This window comes from Heterodontus francisci, chromosome 19 (genome assembly GCF_036365525.1).
Source record: "Heterodontus francisci isolate sHetFra1 chromosome 19, sHetFra1.hap1, whole genome shotgun sequence".
NCBI classification, from domain to species: domain Eukaryota; kingdom Metazoa; phylum Chordata; class Chondrichthyes; order Heterodontiformes; family Heterodontidae; genus Heterodontus; species Heterodontus francisci.
The window spans coordinates 1,263,880-1,282,523 of NC_090389.1; the positions used below are offsets into that span (position 1 = coordinate 1,263,880).

Below are 18,644 nucleotides of genomic sequence, written 5' to 3' on the forward strand. Positions count from 1 at the left end.
TACTAATCCAGGCCCTAAGTTCATCTGCCTTACCTACTACACTTCTTGCATTACAACAAATGCACCTCAGACCACTAGTCCCTTTGCGATCATCTGCTCCCTGTCTACTCTTTCCCTTAGTCACGCTGACTTCATTATCTCGTTCCTTACAGGCTTTAGTTACTACCTCCTTACTGTCAACTGACCTCCTCATTTGGTTTCCAACCCCCTGCCACATTAGTTTAAACCCTCCCCAACAGCGTTAGCAAAAGCACCCCCAAGGACATTGGTTCCAGTCCGGCCCAGGTGTAGACCGTCCAATTTGTAATAGTCCCACCTCCCCCAGAACCGGTCCCAATGTCCCAAAAATCTGAACCCCTCCCTCCTGCACCATCTCTCAAGCCACGCATTCATCCTGACTATTCTTTCATTTCTACTCTGACTATCACGTGGCACTGGTAGCAATCCTGAGATTACTACCTCTGAGGTCCTACTTTTTAACTTGGCTCCTAACTCCCTAAATTCTGCTTGTAGGACCTCATCCCGTTTTTTTACCTATATCATTGGTGCCTATGTGCACAACGACAACTGGCTGTTCACCCTCCCCTTTCAGAATGTTCTGCAGCCGATCTGAGACATCCCTGACCCGTGCACCTGGGAGGCAACATACCATTCGGGAGTCTCGTTTTCAACCACAGAACCGCCTATCTACTCCCCTTACAATCGAATCCCCGATGACTATAGCCCTTCCACTCTTTTTCCCGCCCTTCCGAACAGCAGAGCCAGCCACAGTGCCATGAACCTGGCTACTGCTGCCATCCCCTGGTGAGCCATCTCCCTCAACAGTATCCAAAACGGTATACCTGTTTTGGAGGGAGATGACCGCAGGGGACACCTGCGCTGCCTTCCTGCTCTTTCTCTGCCTTTTGGTCACCCATTCCCTTTCTCCCTCAGCAATCCTAATCTACGGTGTGACCAATTTGCTAAACATGCTATCCACGACCTCCTCAGCATAGCGGATGCTCCAAAGTGAGTCCATCCGCAGCTCCAGAGCCGTCATGCGGTCTAACAAGAGCTGCAGCTGGACACACTTCCAGCACGTGAAGGAGTCAGGGACATCAGCCGTGTCCCTGAGCTCCCACATTGAGCAAGAGGAGCATAACACGGGTCTGAGATCTCCTGCCATTTTTAGTCTTAAGCTTAACTTAGTCTTAACTTAGATAAATGAAAAAGGAACGAAAAGTTTTTACCAATCACACGAAAAAAAAAAAAATAGAAAAAGCCTTACCTTATCTACACACACCACCGAGTTCTTTTTTTTTTGGTTAGTTACAGTTTTTTAAGCTTGTGCAGATAAGCAACAAAATGAAAAACCGATGGATTGACAGATGGACACAGCTAGGTTAACTGATGGTCGGGTCTGGTCGGGCACGGGAAAAAGTGAAAGGGCTCGGGACGGATCGGGCTCGGGTCGGATGTAGTTCTGTCGGGCTCTGGTCGGGTTTCATTTGCAGACCCTAGCTGGCCTTTATTGGTGACCTCTTTCAGTGAGTAGGACAGTCCAAAGTGATGGGTGTGGGGGGTTTGGGGGGTAACGGAGATCTCCATCAGTGAGTAGGGCAGAGCACAGATATTGGCGATCCAAGACAGTCAGTGGGATGGGGGAGTGAGAGTGAAATTCTTTGACCGTATCTGTGTCTGGGGTATGTCTGTTTGCCTGTCCAGCTGGGAAACACCTGTCTGGGAACCCCCATGTTTGTGTCTTGGTTCAGGAGAGCGATAATGTGCAGGGGCCCATTCCTCTTACCTTCAGGAGATATCGGCGTGAGCATTCAATGCGATCCACCGCTGTTAAACCGATGGATTGACAGATGGACACAGCATTAGTTGACCAGGCTGTGGAAAAGTTCAACCTGAAACACGAATAATTTAAAAACTAACTCGTGAACAGAGGCTGAGAATCATGAACAGCATATCCCCAAGGAACCGGGATTACCCCACCACAACTCCACTGCCCCAATCAACAGGCCCTAGGGACCCCACCCCGGCGGGGAACCGGGGATCCCCAGCCCGGCGGGGAACCGGGGATCCCCAGCCCGGCGGGGAACCGGGGATCCCCACCCCGGCGGGGAACCGGGGATCCCACTCCAAACTCACTGAGCGCACTCGCACCCTCCTGCACCCCCCCACCACTCGGCCTCTTCTCCTCTGCATACCCACTGAGCGCACTCACACACAAACACAATGAACACAATGAACAATCTTCCCGCTCTGTTTCCAGACTCACCTCGGCCCAATCTCCACCAGCAGGGCACCATCACTCTCGCTGAGGAAGGGTTCTGTGGAAATGCTCTGGGAACTGAAAGGAGATTGGAAAATCCAGGCAAGCTTGTGCCTGTCCTGTGGACTTGGACAGGCCAGACCTGTGAGAAGAGGAGACAGCAGTCAGCAAAGGTGGACAGGCTGAGACTCAGAGCAGCTCCAGGGCCAGATGTCAGCCAGCCTGGGCGAGAGAGCCCAAGGGGTGAACAGATCCAGCCTGGGGGAGAGAGCCAGCCTGAGGGAGGGAGCCCGAGGGGGGAACACAGCCAGCCTGAGGGAGGGAGACCGAGGGGGGGGAACAGAGCCAGCCTGAGGGAGGGAGACCGAGGGGGGGAACAGAGCCAGCCTGAGGGAAGGAGCCCTGGGGGAGGAACAGAGCCAGCCTGAGGGAAGGAGCCCTGGGGGGGGGGGGGGGGGGAAACAGAGCCAGCCTGAGGGAGGGAGCCCTAGGGGGGGAACAGAGCCAGCCTGAGGGAGGGAGCGCAACAGTGGGGGGGGTGGAGTGGGGTGTGGTGTGGGGGCAGGGGCAGGGGCGGGGAGGAGAGGGAGCAGAGCCAGACCTTTCAGGAATGAAATTAGGTAATACTTTTACACACAAAGGGTGGTAGAAGTTTGGAACTCTCTTCCACAAACTGCAGTTCATGCTCAATCAATTGTTAATTTAAGCCTGAGATTGATAATCGTTGTTATCCAAAGGCATTAAGGGATATGGGGCAAAGGCAGGTATGTGGAGTGAGGTTACATGATCTCATTAAATGGCTGAACATGCTCGAGGGGCTGAATGGCCAACTACTCCTATGCCCCTCTCCACCCAAACACCTGACCTAATCACTCAACCCCAACTTCCACCCCTCCCCTGCCACCCTGACCCCTCATGACAATGACCCCAATGTGACAGCAACCTGTCCAGTTAACATTAAAGCAAAGCTCTCTGCTGACGTGCTCAATCTTCTCCACATGATGGTTTCCTGGTCGAAGGATGCTCTTTTCCATGTCCACTGGCGGAAGCTCAGTGGGGCTCTTGTAGAAACGGAGCACAACCATCTGGGAATGAAAGAGAAAAACAGACCGTCAGTGAAACAAATAAAGATGAGCATCCATATAGCATTTTCCACGATAAGAGGACTCCGAAAGCTCGTGACAGGTCAAGAGGAACACAGTGCCAAATTGGAAGAAGTTAGGGGTAGGGGGTGGGGAGGGGGCGGGAGGTGCACAGAGACCACCCAGAGCGAACGCAGGGAGGGAGGGAACCTGTGTAGAGACACCTGGCAATGCAGCAGAATTCACAAAGTGAATAAATGCTGGTCTTGGCAGCACGAGTCTGACAAACCCAGGATCATGAGAAACTAATTAGAGCTCTGAGTCATCAGTGTCAGTGAATGGTGCTGCACTGAATGAACCTTACAGTGAATACAGCTGGGCTCAGGGTACCCACATCTGTTTAACTCTCTCTCTGACCCAGCAATTATCAGACATATACAAACTGAGCTGGGCAGTACCCTACTACTCACCTCCTCTTTACTGCACCGGCTTGCTGTGACCCTGGACCCGGACCCTTGACCTAGCCTCCTCAAATTGCAGACTCAGTATTTACTGACCTTCAGTCTTGTCCTGAACCACAACTGGTCCCGCCTTTGTTAAAGGGGCAACACTGCATTTCAAGGGCATTGAGCAGGACGGACACATTTCTGCATTGCTATCGGGGAGACAGCAGGGAGACCACTGCGCCGTCATAGGCTCGGTGCCGAGGGGGCGCTGCGCCGTCGCAGGGCACCGTGCCGAGGGGGCGCTGCGCCGCCGCAGGGCAGGGCCGAGGGGGCGCCGCGCCGCCGCAGGCTCCGGGCCGAGGGGGCGCCGCGCCGCCGCAGGCTCCGGGCCGAGGGGGCGCCGCGCCGCCGCAGGCTCCGGGCCGAGGGGGCGCCGCGCCGCCGCAGGCTCCGGGCCGAGGGGGCGCCGCGCCGCCGCAGGCTCCGGGCCGAGGGGGCGCCGCGCCGCCGCAGGCTCCGGGCCGAGGGGGCGCCGCGCCGCCGCAGGCTCCGGGCCGAGGGGGCGCCGCGCCGCCGCAGGCTCCGGGCCGAGGGGGCGCCGCGCCGCCGCAGGCTCCGGGCCGAGGGGGCGCCGCGCCGCCGCAGGGCAGGGCCGAGGGGGCGCCGCGCCGCCGCAGGGCAGGGCCGAGGGGGCGCCGCGCCGCCGCAGGGCAGGGCCGAGGGGGCGCCGCGCCGCCGCAGGGCAGGGCCGAGGGGGCCCCGCGCCGCCGCAGGGCAGGGCCGAGGGGGCCCCGCGCCGCCGCAGGGCAGGGCCGAGGGAGCGCCGCGCCGCCGCAGGGCAGGGCCGAGGGAGCGCCGCGCCGCCGCAGGGCAGGGCCGAGGGAGCGCTGCACCGTCATAGCTTGAGCACCGAGTGAATGCTGCAGTTTATTTCTGGCTGTCTCTCCTTGTATATAGTATTAATAAGGTGTATTTCGAGGAGTTACCAACCCACTCTTTGTGTACATAGACATTTATATTAAGAGTCATTTACTCTCTCTGTATGGATAGATTCATATTAACATAAGGAATTACTCACTCTCTGTGCATATATAAACATAGATTAATAGTTTTCACTGTATATATTGATATATATTAAAATACAGGGAGCGACAGTGAGTGACTTAATATCAAGAGTCACTCAGTCTGTGTACATTGATATATATTCATATTCAGAGCTACTCTGTGTATGTATAGATATATATTAAGAGTTATTCTCTCAGTATATATAGATATATAATATTGAGAGCTACACTCTGTATATATTGATATATATCAATGTTCGGAGATACTCTCTCAGTATATATAGAGATATTTTAATATTAGAGTCGTTCACTCTCCCTTAGTGTATATGTATGAACATACGGCTGAGGAGCAGGAGTAGGCCACTCGGCCCCTCGGGCCTGCTCCGCCATTCAACAGCATCATGGCTGATCTGACTGTAACCTCAACTCCAAATTCCCGCCTATCCCCAATAACCTTTCGCCCCCTTTCTTATGACACATCTATCTATCTCTGCCCTAAAATTATTTAAAGACTTTGCTTCCTCTGCCCTTTGAGGAAGAGATTTCCAAAGACTCAGGACCCTCTGAAAGAAAAATATTTCTCCTCATCTCTGTCTTAAATGGGCAACCCCTTATTTTAAAACGGTGATCCCTAGTTCTAGATTCTCCCACAAGGGGAGACATCCTTTCCACATCCACCCTGTCAAGACCCGTCAGGATCTTACATACTTCAATCAAGTGACCTCTTACTCTTCTAAACTCCAGCAGATACAAGCCTAGCCTGTCTAACCTTTCCTCATAAGACAACCCACCTATTCCAAGTATTAGTCTAGTAAACCTTCTCTGTCCTGCCTCCAACACATTTACATCCTTCCTTAAATAAGGAGACCAGTACTATACACAGTACTCCAGATGTGGTCTCACCAATGCCCTGTATAACTGAAGCATGACCTCCCTACTTTTTTATTCAATTCCCTCGCAATAAACGATAACATTCGATTAGCTTTCCTAATTACTTGCTGTGCCTGCATACAAACCTTTTGCGATTCATGCACGAGGACACCCAGATCCCTCAGCATCTCAGAGCTCTGTAATCTCTCACCATTGAGACAATATGCTTTTTTATTCTTCCTGTCAAAATAGATAATTTCCCACTTTCCCACATTATACTCCATTTGCCAGATCTTTGCCCACTCACTTAACCTATCTATATCCCTTTGTAGCCTCCTTATGTCCTCTTCACAAGTTACTTTCCTACCTATCTTTCTGTCATCAGCAAATTTAGCAACCATACCTTCGGTCCCTTCATTTCAAGTCACTGAAGTAAATTGCAAAAAGTTGAGGTCCCAGCACTAATCCCATTGGCACAGCAGTCGTTACAACTTGCCAACCAGAAATGACACATTCATGCCTACTCTCTTAGCTGTTAGCTTCTACCCATGCCAAAATGTTACCCCCTACACCATGAGCTTTTATTTTCCGCAATAACATTTGATGTGGCACTTTATCAAATGCCTTCTGGAATTTAAGCACAATACATCCACCGGTTCTCCTTTATCCACATTAAGTCACTCATGATCACTGTGCATATACAAGTATATATTAATATTAAGTTACTCACTATCACTGCCTCTGGATATATTATTATTAAGTCCCTCACTATCACTGTGCATATATAGATACGTATTATTAAGAGGGCATAGATTTAAGGTGAGAGGGAGGAGGTTTAAAGGGGATCAAAGGGGTAAATTTTTCACACAAAGAATAGTGGGTATCTGGAATGAGCTGCCAGAGGAGGTGGTGGAGGCAGGAACAGTAGCAACATTTAAGAGGCATCTGGACAGGTACTTGAATGAGCAAGGCACAGAGGGATATGGAATTAATGCAGGCAGATGGGATTAGTATAGATAGGCATTATGGTCGGCATGGACACGGTGGGCCGAAGGGCCTGTTTCTATGCTGTAGAACTCTATGACTCTATAACTCTAAGTCATTCACTACCACTGCATGTAAATAGATATATATTATTAAGTCATTCACTATTACTGTGTATATAGATGAATATTAAGTCACTCACTATCACTGTGTATATCGATATATATTAATATAAAGTCACTCACTATCACAGTGTATATATATTAATTTAAAGTCACTCACTATCACAGTGTATATATATTAATATAAAGTCACTCACTATCACAGTGTATATATATTAATTTAAAGTCACTCACTATCACTGTGTATATAGATGAATATTAAGTCACTCACTATCACAGTGTATATATATTAATTTAAAGTCACTCACTATCACAGTGTATATAGATGAATATAAAGTCACTCACTATCTTTTGGGCCTCCTTATCTCGAGAGACAATATATTAATTTAAAGTCACTCACTATCACAGTGTATATAGATGAATATAAAGTCACTCACTATCACAGTGTATATATATTAATATAAAGTCACTCACTATCACTGTGTATATAGATGAATATTAAGTCACTCACTATCACAGTGTATATATATTAATTTAAAGTCACTCACTATCACAGTGTATATAGATGAATATAAAGTCACTCACTATCACAGTGTATATATATTAATATAAAGTCACTCACTATCACTGTGTATATAGATGAATATTAAGTCACTCACTATCACAGTGTATATATATTAACTTAAAGTCACTCACTATCACAGTGTATATAGATGAATATAAAGTCACTCACTATCACTGTGTATATATATTAATATAAAGTCACTCACTATCACAGTGTATATATATTAATATAAAGTCACTCACTATCACTGTGTATATATATTAATATTAAGTCACTCACTATCACTGTGTATATATATTAATATTAAGTCACTCACTTTCACTGTGTATATATATTAATATTAAGTCACTCACTTTCACTGTGTATATATATTAATATAAAGTCACTCACTATCACAGTGTATATATATTAATATAAAGTCACTCACTATCACAGTGTATATAGATGAATATTAAGTCACTCACTATCACAGTGTATATATATTAATATTAAGTCACTCGCTATCACAGTGTATATATATTAATATTAAGTCACTCACTATCACAGTGTATATATATTAATATTAAGTCACTCACTATCACAGTGTATATAGATGAATATTAAGTCACTCACTATCACAGTGTATATATATTAATATAAAGTCACTCACTATCACAGTGTATATATATTAATATAAAGTCACTCACTATCACAGTGTATATAGATGAATATTAAGTCACTCACTATCACAGTGTATATATATTAATATAAAGTCACTCACTATCACAGTGTATATAGATGAATATTAAGTCACTCACTATCACAGTGTATATAGATGAATATTAAGTCACTCACTATCACTGTATATATATTAATATAAAGTCACTCACTATCACAGTGTATATAGATGAATATTAAGTCACTCACTATCACAGTGTATATAGATGAATATTAAGTCACTCACTATCACAGTGTATATATATTAATATAAAGTCACTCACTATCACAGTGTATATAGATGAATATTAAGTCACTCACTATCACAGTGTATATAGATGAATATTAAGTCACTCACTATCACAGTGTATATAGATGAATATTAAGTCACTCATTATCACAGTGTATATAGATGAATATTAAGTCACTCACTATCACAGTGTATATAGATGAATATTAAGTCACTCACTATCACAGTGTATATATATTAATATAAAGTCACTCACTATCACAGTGTATATAGATGAATATTAAGTCACTCACTATCACAGTGTATATATATTAATATAAAGTCACTCACTATCACAGTGTATATAGATGAATATTAAGTCACTCACTATCACAGTGTATATAGATGAATATTAAGTCACTCACTATCACAGTGTATATATATTAATATAAAGTCACTCACTATCACAGTGTATATAGATGAATATTAAGTCACTCACTATCACAGTGTATATATATTAATATAAAGTCACTCACTATCACAGTGTATATAGATGAATATTAAGTCACTCACTATCACAGTGTATATATATTAATATAAAGTCACTCACTATCACAGTGTATATAGATGAATATTAAGTCACTCACTATCACAGTGTATATATATTAATATAAAGTCACTCACTATCACAGTGTATATAGATGAATATTAAGTCACTCACTATCACAGTGTATATAGATGAATATTAAGTCACTCACTATCACAGTGTATATATATTAATATAAAGTCACTCACTATCACAGTGTATATAGATGAATATTAAGTCACTCACTATCACAGTGTATATAGATGAATATTAAGTCACTCACTATCACAGTGTATATAGATGAATATTAAGTCACTCATTATCACAGTGTATATATATTAATATAAAGTCACTCACTATCACAGTGTATATAGATGAATATTAAGTCACTCACTATCACAGTGTATATATATTAATATAAAGTCACTCACTATCACAGTGTATATAGATGAATATTAAGTCACTCACTATCACAGTGTATATATATTAATATAAAGTCACTCACTATCACAGTGTATATAGATGAATATTAAGTCACTCACTATCACAGTGTATATAGATGAATATTAAGTCACTCACTATCACAGTGTATATAGATGAATATTAAGTCACTCACTATCACAGTGTATATAGATGAATATTAAGTCACTCACTATCACAGTGTATATAGATGAATATTAAGTCACTCACTATCACAGTGTATATATATTAATATAAAGTCACTCACTATCACAGTGTATATAGATGAATATTAAGTCACTCACTATCACAGTGTATATATATTAATATAAAGTCACTCACTATCACAGTGTATATAGATGAATATTAAGTCACTCACTATCACAGTGTATATATATTAATATAAAGTCACTCACTATCACAGTGTATATAGATGAATATTAAGTCACTCACTATCACAGTGTATATATATTAATATAAAGTCACTCACTATCACAGTGTATATAGATGAATATTAAGTCACTCACTATCACAGTGTATATATATTAATATAAAGTCACTCACTATCACAGTGTATATAGATGAATATTAAGTCACTCACTATCACAGTGTATATAGATGAATATTAAGTCACTCACTATCACAGTGTATATAGATGAATATTAAGTCACTCACTATCACAGTGTATATAGATGAATATTAAGTCACTCACTATCACAGTGTATATATATTAATATAAAGTCACTCACTATCACAGTGTATATAGATGAATATTAAGTCACTCACTATCACAGTGTATATATATTAATATAAAGTCACTCACTATCACAGTGTATATAGATGAATATTAAGTCACTCACTATCACAGTGTATATATATTAATATAAAGTCACTCACTATCACAGTGTATATAGATGAATATTAAGTCACTCACTATCACAGTGTATATATATTAATATAAAGTCACTCACTATCACAGTGTATATATATACATATATATGAAGTATTACTCACTCTCTGTCGCTGTATGTTTGGATATATATTAATATTAACAGCCACACGCTCCCCTGGTACAAACTTCTCTCAAATTCAAATCCCCACGTGTGACAATCAGTTTCCCCTGCTGGAAGGAAATGCTGGACGTCACCGTGACGTCACATCCGCCTGCCTGATCGCCGCCATCTTTGTAAAGGGTCGGATTCCCTTCGCAGGACTCCGCCGAAATTCGTCTGTGTTATTTAGCACAGGATATTCCTGGGTCCGTGTCAGAATTCACAGGATATTCCTTGGTGAGTGTGAGTATTTACAGGATATTCCTGGGTCCATGTCAGGTGATCGGTAAATTGGCCGTTGTAAATTGCCCCTAGTGTAGGTAGGTGGTAGTGAATATGGGATTACTGTTGGGTTAGTGTAAATGGGTGGTTCTTGGTCAGCACAGACTCGGTGGGCCGAAGGGCCTGTTTCAGTGCTGTATCTCTAAATAAATAAATTCACAGGATATTCTTGGGTCCATGTCAGAATTCACTGGATATTCCGAGGTGAGTGTGAGTATTTACAGATATTCCTGGGTCAGTGTCAGTATTCACGGGATATTCCTGGGTGAGTGTGAGTATTTACAAGATATTCCTGGGTCAGTGTCAGTATTCACGGGATATTCCTTGGTGAGTGTGAGTATTTGCAGGATATTCCTGGGTCCGTGTCAGTACTTACGGGATATTCCTGGGTGAGTGAGTATTTACAAGATATTCCTGGGTCCATGTCAGTACTTACAGGATATTCCTGGGTGAGTGTGAGGATTTACAGGATATTCCTGGGTCAGTGTGAGGATTTACAGGATATTCCTGGGTGAGTGTGAGGATTTACAGGATATTCCTGGGTCCGTGTCAGAATTCGCAGGATATTCCTGGGTCCGTGTCAGAATTCGCAGGATATTCCTGGGTCCGTGTCAGAATTCGCAGGATATTCCTGGGTCCGTGTCCGAATTCGCAGGATATTCCTGGGTGTTTGTTGGAATTCACAGGATATTCCTGGGTGCGTGTAGGAATTCACAGGATATTCCTGGGTCAGTGTCAGTATTTACAGAATTTTCCTGGGTCAGTGTCAGTATTTACAGGATTTTTCTGGGTCCATGTCGGAATTCATAGGATATTCCTGGATGAGTGTGAGTATTTACAGGATATTCCTGGGTCCATCTCTGAATTCACAGGATATTCCTTGGTCAGTGTCAGTTTTTGCACGATATTCCTGGTGAGTGCGAGAGTTCACAGGATATTCCTGGGTGCGTGTGAGTATTTGCAGGATATTCCTGGGTCCGTCTCAGAATTCACAGGATATTCCTGGGTCAGTGTCAGTTTTTGCACGATATTCCTGGTGAGTGCGAGAGTTCACAGGATATTCCTGGGTCAATGTGAGTATTTACAGGATATTCCTGGGTGAGTGTGAGGATTTACAGGATATTCCTGGGTGAGTGTGAGGATTTACAGGATATTCCTGGGTCAGTGTGAGGATTTACAGGATATTCCTGGGTCCGTGTCAGAATTCACAGGATTTTCTTGGGTCCGTGTCAGTATTTACAGGATTTTCCTGGGTCAGTGTCAGTATTTACAGGATATTTCTGGGTCCATGTCGGAATTCACAGGATATTCCTGGGTGAGTGTGAGTATTTACAGGATATTCCTGTGTCCGTGTCAGAATTCACAGGATATTCCTGGGTGAGTGTGAGTATTTACAGGATATTCCTGGGTCCGTCTCAGAATTCACAGGATATTCCTGGGTCAGTGTCAGTTTTTGCACGATATTCCTGGTGAGTGCGAGAGTTCACAGGATATTCCTGGGTGAGTGTGAGTATTTACAGGATATTCCTGGGTGAGCGTGAGTTTTTACAGGATTTTCCTGGGTCCGTGTCAGAATTCACAGGTTTTTCCTGGGTCAATGTGAGTATTTACAGGGTATTCCTGGGTGAGTGTGAGTATTTACAGGATTTTCCTGGGTCAGTGTGAGTATTTACAGGATTTTCCTGGGTCAGTGTGAGTATTTACAGGATTTTCCTGGGTCAGTGTCAGTATTTACTGGATTTTCCTGGGTCAGTGTCAGTATTTACTGGATTTTCCTGGGTCTGTGTCAGTATTTACAGGATATTACTGGGTCTGTGTCAGTATTTACAGGATATTACTGGGTCTGTGTCAGTATTTACAGGATATTACTGGGTCAGTGTCAGTATTTACTGGATTTTCCTGGGTCAGTGTGAGTATTTACTGGATTTTCCTGGGTCTGTGTCAGTATTTACAGGATTTTCCTGGGTCAGTGTGAGTATTTACTGGATTTTCCTGGGTCAGTGTCAGTATTTACAGGATGTATAATGCTGTATTTAAATATTTGGATCAATTTTATTTTAGTCAAACAGCTGATATGGGGGTTCCAGGGATGAGATCAAGAGAACTTATTTCCTTTGATTTACCAGACTGATTCCTGGGATGGCGGGACTGACGTATGAGAAGAGATTGAGTTGGTAAGGTTTATATTCGCTGGAATTCAGAAGAGTGAGGGGGGAATCTCATAGAAGCCTATAAAATTCTAACAGGACTTGACAGGGTAGATGCAGGAAGGATGTTCCCAACGGTGGGGGAGTCCAGAACCAGGGGTCATAGTCTAAGGATATGGGGTAAACCTTTCAGGACTGAAATGACGAGAAATATCTTCACCCAGAGAGTGATGAACCTGTGGAATTCACTACCACAGAAAGCAGTTGAGGGAAAACATTGTATGTTTTCAAGAAGGAGTTAGATATAGCTCTTGGGTTTCAAGAGATCAAAGGATATGGGGCGAAAGCGGGAACAGGCTACTGAGTTGGATGATCAGCCATGATCATAAAGAATGGCGGAGCAGGCTCAAAGGGCTGAATGGTCTACTCCTATTCCTATTTTCTATGTTACTATCTATGTTTCTATGGAGCAGTACGCAACAAAATGTTGTACTGTTAATTCGAAGTCTACTTGTGTCGTTTCTGGAATTTGGAGCCACTTATTGGTATGGGTAGAGAGAGGGTAATCGTGTCAGAGATAGAGCGTAGGGATAATGGTTCTGTGCTCCATTTGGCAGAATGTGACTCGGGGTCTCCCATAAGGATCTGTACTTGGGCATGAGCTTTTACAGATCTCCATTATTAACATAAAGGAAGGAATAGAGAGCTGTGTATCTTAAGTTTGGTGACATTACATTGGGTGGCACAATAATTAATGTGGATGGGAGCAGTAAGTTGCAAGAGAATAAAAACCCAAAATGCTGGAAATACTCAGCAAGTCTGGCAGCATCTGTGGATGGAGAAACAAAGTTAGCATTTCTGATCTGTTTTCATTTTCGATTTCAAGCATCCACAGTATTTTGCTTTTCTTAAGTTGCAAATCAGCATTCATAGCTTAAATGAGGTATCAATCTAGTAAACCTCCTCTGAACCGCCTCCAACGCATTCACATCCTTCCTTAAATAAGGAGACCAAAACTGCACACAGTATTTGGGATGTGATCTCACCATGGCCCTGTATAACTGAAGCACAACATCCTTACTTTTATTTTCAATTCCTCTCGTAATAAAGGATAGCATTTCATTAGCCTTCTTTATTACTTGCTGTATCTCCATACTAACCTTTTGTGACTCATGCACTAGAACACCTAGATCCCTCTGCACCTCGGAATTCTGCGGTCGTTCTCTGCCATCCTTGATATTCTGACCAATCATCTGACCTGCCATCATCTTTCCACAATTATATGCTTTCCTTAAGTTTGATGCTTTCCTTAACTTCTTTAGTTAACTACGGATGGTGGGTCCTCCCCTTAGAATTTTTTTTATACTAGGAATATACTTATTCTGAGTATTCTGTCACTGGTTCTCAGGTTTAAACTAAAATGGCAGGGGGATGGGAACCTTTGCAAGGAATCAGAGCAGGGGGGATCAAAGACAAGAACAAAAGACAGTAAGGGGAATAAGAAAAGTGATAGGCAGAGAAATCAAGGGCCAGAATTAAATCGGGCCACAGTGAAAAATAGTGGGAAGGGGGCCAAGTAATGTTAAAAAGACAAGCCTTAAGGCTTTATGCCTTTAAAGCACAGAGCATTCGCAATAAATTGGATGAATTAATCATGCCAATAGATGTAAATGGGTATGATATAGTCGGGATTACAGAGACATGGCTGCAAGGTGACCAGGCATGGGAAATGAACATACAGGGGTATTCAGTATTTAAGAAGGACAGATGTTGTGCCTAACACGCACTTACTCTTAAAAGAATCCATGGAATCCGATTGGTGAAAGGTATCTCAATATTTTATTCACACACTAAATCATCAAAGTACAAGCTCTTCTCACTACTTGCACAGTATACTACCTGTCAAGACACGAGGTGATCAGTCTCGGACCTGCGGTTGCTCTTGTGTTCTCTGAGCCCCTGGCTCAGGGTATCTTCTCGAGTGTTCTTCCCCAGGGTTCTTGTACCTTCCTCAGTTCCAGTCAGGGGTTAAATCTTGTTTCTAAGACCTTTCTCATAGGGGTCTAGTATAATGACATATGATAATTCCTTATTTGGCTCAGTGAGAACCTGTTCAAAACTTCACAGTTTCCCATTGTCTACGCTGAGTTTAATCATATCTGGTGTCCATGACGACTCCTAGTTTCTGGGATCCTCCTCAATACCTTTTCTATAATCATATCTACAACTCCTTGGCCATCTGTGTGCTGTGGCCTCTTTTACCCATCCTCCCTTCAACACACTGTTCATTGTTGTGTTACTGGCCTCTTTGTTTTAATTTATTATTTGTTTTTACTGAATATGTTTTTATTGGGTCTACAGTTGCCCCTTTGATCCTGCAGAGCTATGCCCAAGGGATCACATACTCATGTCTCTTAGGTAGTACACTTGTGCGTTTACAATTTCATTTTCAAAGCATAAGCAGTGTAATGTTAAAGAAAGCACAATTTAAACATTACATAATCAATCAATTGTGCGAACATAATACAATTTTGTTCTTAGAGTACATTGATCATTAACTCATTTTAAGTATATATGAATAGGTTATACCATTACCCTGTGTGGCATAACTAATTGTCTATCTTTTATAGAGCAAGTTCGTACACTGATTGCCTTTAAGGTAGCCTGTCCAACCTGTGTTCATACATCCTCTCACATTGCTTAATTGATTTCTTAACTTTCCAAATTGAGTATGTCACATATAACACCATGATACCCGAAACCACTATCAGGACAAGGGAGATAATTCTAAACCAGGGGTGTATCTGCACATTTGACCTCCAGTTCCATAAGTCCTCCCACTAGGTAGAATCGTTTATCTCATCAATCTCATCTTGTAGCATCTTCAACTGTTGTTCCAGATTGTAGTACACTACAGCAATGACTTCTCGCTGCTGTCTCTCTTTACCCAAGCACGTGGGCAATGGCTGAATAGTATATTCATATTCCCGGAGGTAATTTGTCAAGTTCTCCTTAATACTTTCTGTTGCAGTTATCGTTTCTGTCTTTCGTTTATGTATGTCTGCCAACTTCCATCTTCCCTACGCGGGTTGAAACAAAGTGTACTGTTGCTCATCGGACAAGTTCGGTTATAGAGTCATAGAGAGTTACAGCACTGAAACAGGCCCTTCAGCCCATTGAGTCTGTGCCGACCATCAACCACCCATTTATACTATTCCTACATTAATCCCATATTCCCCACCACCCCCACCTTCCCTCAATTCTCCTACCACCTACCTACACTAGGGGCAATTTACAATGACCAATTTACCTATCAACCTGCAAGTCTTTGGCTGAGGGAGGAAACCAGAGCACCCAGCGGACAGGGAGAACTTGCAAACTCCGCACAAGCAGTACCCACAATCGAACCCGGGTCGTTGGAGCTGTAAGGCTGCGGTGCTAACCACTGCGCTGCCCCTACAGTTATGTCCGTACTGGTACTCCTTTGCCGTAGTGGTTAAACAATATCTCCCCTTTCCCATATAGGCCACATGGGTTACTCCTGACAATGCTTTGCTAGTTACCATGGTGCAATTTACAGTGGCATTAAATCCACATTTTGATTCTACTTTTTTATATATAGGAATATAGGATGAAGACATATGACCACCTAGTTTTCCAGACGACACTCAGACAATGTTGTTCCAACTATCTCTTTTCCAATTTCCATAACGTAGGGTACCATATCATAGTGTTTTATGTAATCCTTTCCCTTTATCACCCCTATATTTTCTACTTTGTACAATTGCATCTCTAACTTATCTCTCAGAATTACTGGTATTCCCAATACTACTCCAATACTCATAGATCTTGTATTTACACACTCCTGACCTTTCTATACCTTAACAAGTTTTCTGAGTTGGCACCTGGTAATTTTAACATTTGTGTGACTAGCTAAGTCCTCCAACTGGGTGTCATTTATCCAAACTGGCACCTGTCCCTCATCAATTTGCCTCAAATTTTCCTTCGTTTGTTCTAACATCCACGGACCATATGTACTACAAACACTTTCATTATTTGAAATGTCATGGACCTCCTTTACCTTTTCTATTAATCATTAATAGTATGAGCATGACCTTCCAGTACTTTTACCAGTCCTGTCACTGCATTCGTCAAATCCTGTCCTACTTTAGCTACACCACTTCTGTGCCTTTTGTTTCTTTTTCAAAGTATCCTTTACTAGCTGGCTGAGAGTTCTAACCTTCTGGTCTATGCTTTCCAAATCTATAATATTGACAATTGAAGTTCCCGTATTAAAGACTGTGGCTGCGTCGTTCACTAAACTACGTTTACGCTTCTTTCCCTTTATTATTCCCTCATCACCAAATTCCTGTCTTAGCAATTGTTGCAGTAATACCTTGTACAACTCTTGGGTCTTTCCAGAGCACCAGTCAGGTAGCTGGATATCTGAGATATTTAATATTACCGGTACCAACTCATGCTGTATATTATCATATACAATTTTATTAGATTTTATTATCGCAAGTCCATTTTCTGGTCCTGCAGTCAAGGCAGGGCAAGGGAGACCAGTCACATGTGACTGCTGGGTCGTAACCCTACTCGTTAGTAATTCGGATGTGGGGTTAACTGTGGTGATTGGAGCTTGTAGTCCATTTGCGCTCATGACTTGGAATAGGAACTGTCCTTTTTTATTTTTCCCAACACATTGGAGCCAATAGCCCCTATCGTTTTGTGGTTTCACACATATTGGTCAGAGTCTTTATCATCACTTTGCCATACAGGGAACTCGGGGGCCCCCTGGTGGGTTCCTTTTGGGCATTCGACACATACCCACTGTCCGATAGTAACGTTTACAAGAAAGACCCACCACAATTTGTCCCTGAGTCTGGGACTTCCATCCACCTGTACATGTAATCCACACCCTGTCTGCCTAATCCCGCCCTCTCCTGTAGAGGAACGATCAACAAAAATTTTGATTGCTGGTTTGATTGCAGGTTCCTTCCCTTGTACACCCCCTAATGATTTTGACACACAAGGTCCCTCAAGGGCCTTTGCTGTCAAAACCTGACACTCATGGGGTTCGTCCTGGTAGATTAAATTGTCTGCCAGGCGCGTAGTAGTTCTTATTTAAGAGATCATATAAAGGGCTGGCTTTAAGGTAAATCCATCAGTAAGGTTCCTGCGATACCCAAACAGGCCCAAAAATGATCTCAGAGCCTTAGTATCTTGTGGAAGGGGGAGTTTGAGGATTGTCTGTACTCACATCTGCTCTATCTCATGCTTTCCCTGTGTTATCACTATTCCCAAAAAGGAAACCTTTTCCTTCAATATCTGTGCCTTTTTAGGCTTAACTTTCACTCCGACATTCTGGAGGAAGGTGGAATATCGACGGACGATTATGAAATCCCTGGGAGAGACACGTCCAGGTGTACTGTCGTCCCTGGAACGTGTACACAAATTTATATTGGCACTCTTTTGCCAGTGGTATGGACCAGAACCCATTGCTAATGTCCAACACAGTAAACCACTTAGACTGTTTTTTTTCTAAAACTTTGTTTGACCTCTTAAATGTCGGAAAAATTTCCCTTTGAGTGCTTTAAATAACCAAAAAATAACTTTAAAAAATAGCGGCACAGTGGCACAGTGGTTAGCACCGCAGCCTCACGGGTTCAATTCTGGGTACTGCCTGTGTGGCGTTTGCAAGTTCTCCGTGTCTGCGTGGGTTTCCTCCGGGTGCTCTGGTTTCCTCCCACATGCCAAAGACTTGCAGGTTGATAGGTAAATTGGCCATTAGCAATTG

General features: G+C 43.2%; 1 protein-coding gene across 4 annotated transcripts in view; it reads right to left on the bottom strand.

The window, feature by feature from the left end:
• pfas (phosphoribosylformylglycinamidine synthase) overlaps nt 1-10,477 on the bottom strand; it is a 213,259-nt gene extending 202,782 nt beyond the window's left edge. For 2 of the 4 annotated variants that reach the window (XM_068051309.1, XM_068051306.1), the window contains exons 1-4: nt 10,378-10,477; nt 3,204-3,345; nt 2,267-2,402; nt 1,787-1,892 (exon numbers count right to left, since the gene is read on the bottom strand). In XM_068051309.1, the coding sequence (XP_067907410.1) occupies nt 1,787-1,892; nt 2,267-2,402; nt 3,204-3,345 (384 nt within the window). In that variant the 5' untranslated portion in view covers nt 10,378-10,477. Of the gene's footprint in view, nt 1-1,786; nt 1,893-2,266; nt 2,403-3,203; nt 3,346-3,812; nt 4,068-10,377 lie in introns of those variants that run through there. The other 2 variants (XM_068051307.1, XM_068051308.1) reach the window with 2 other exon arrangements.
• Between the last annotated feature and the right edge of the window lie 8,167 nt (nt 10,478-18,644).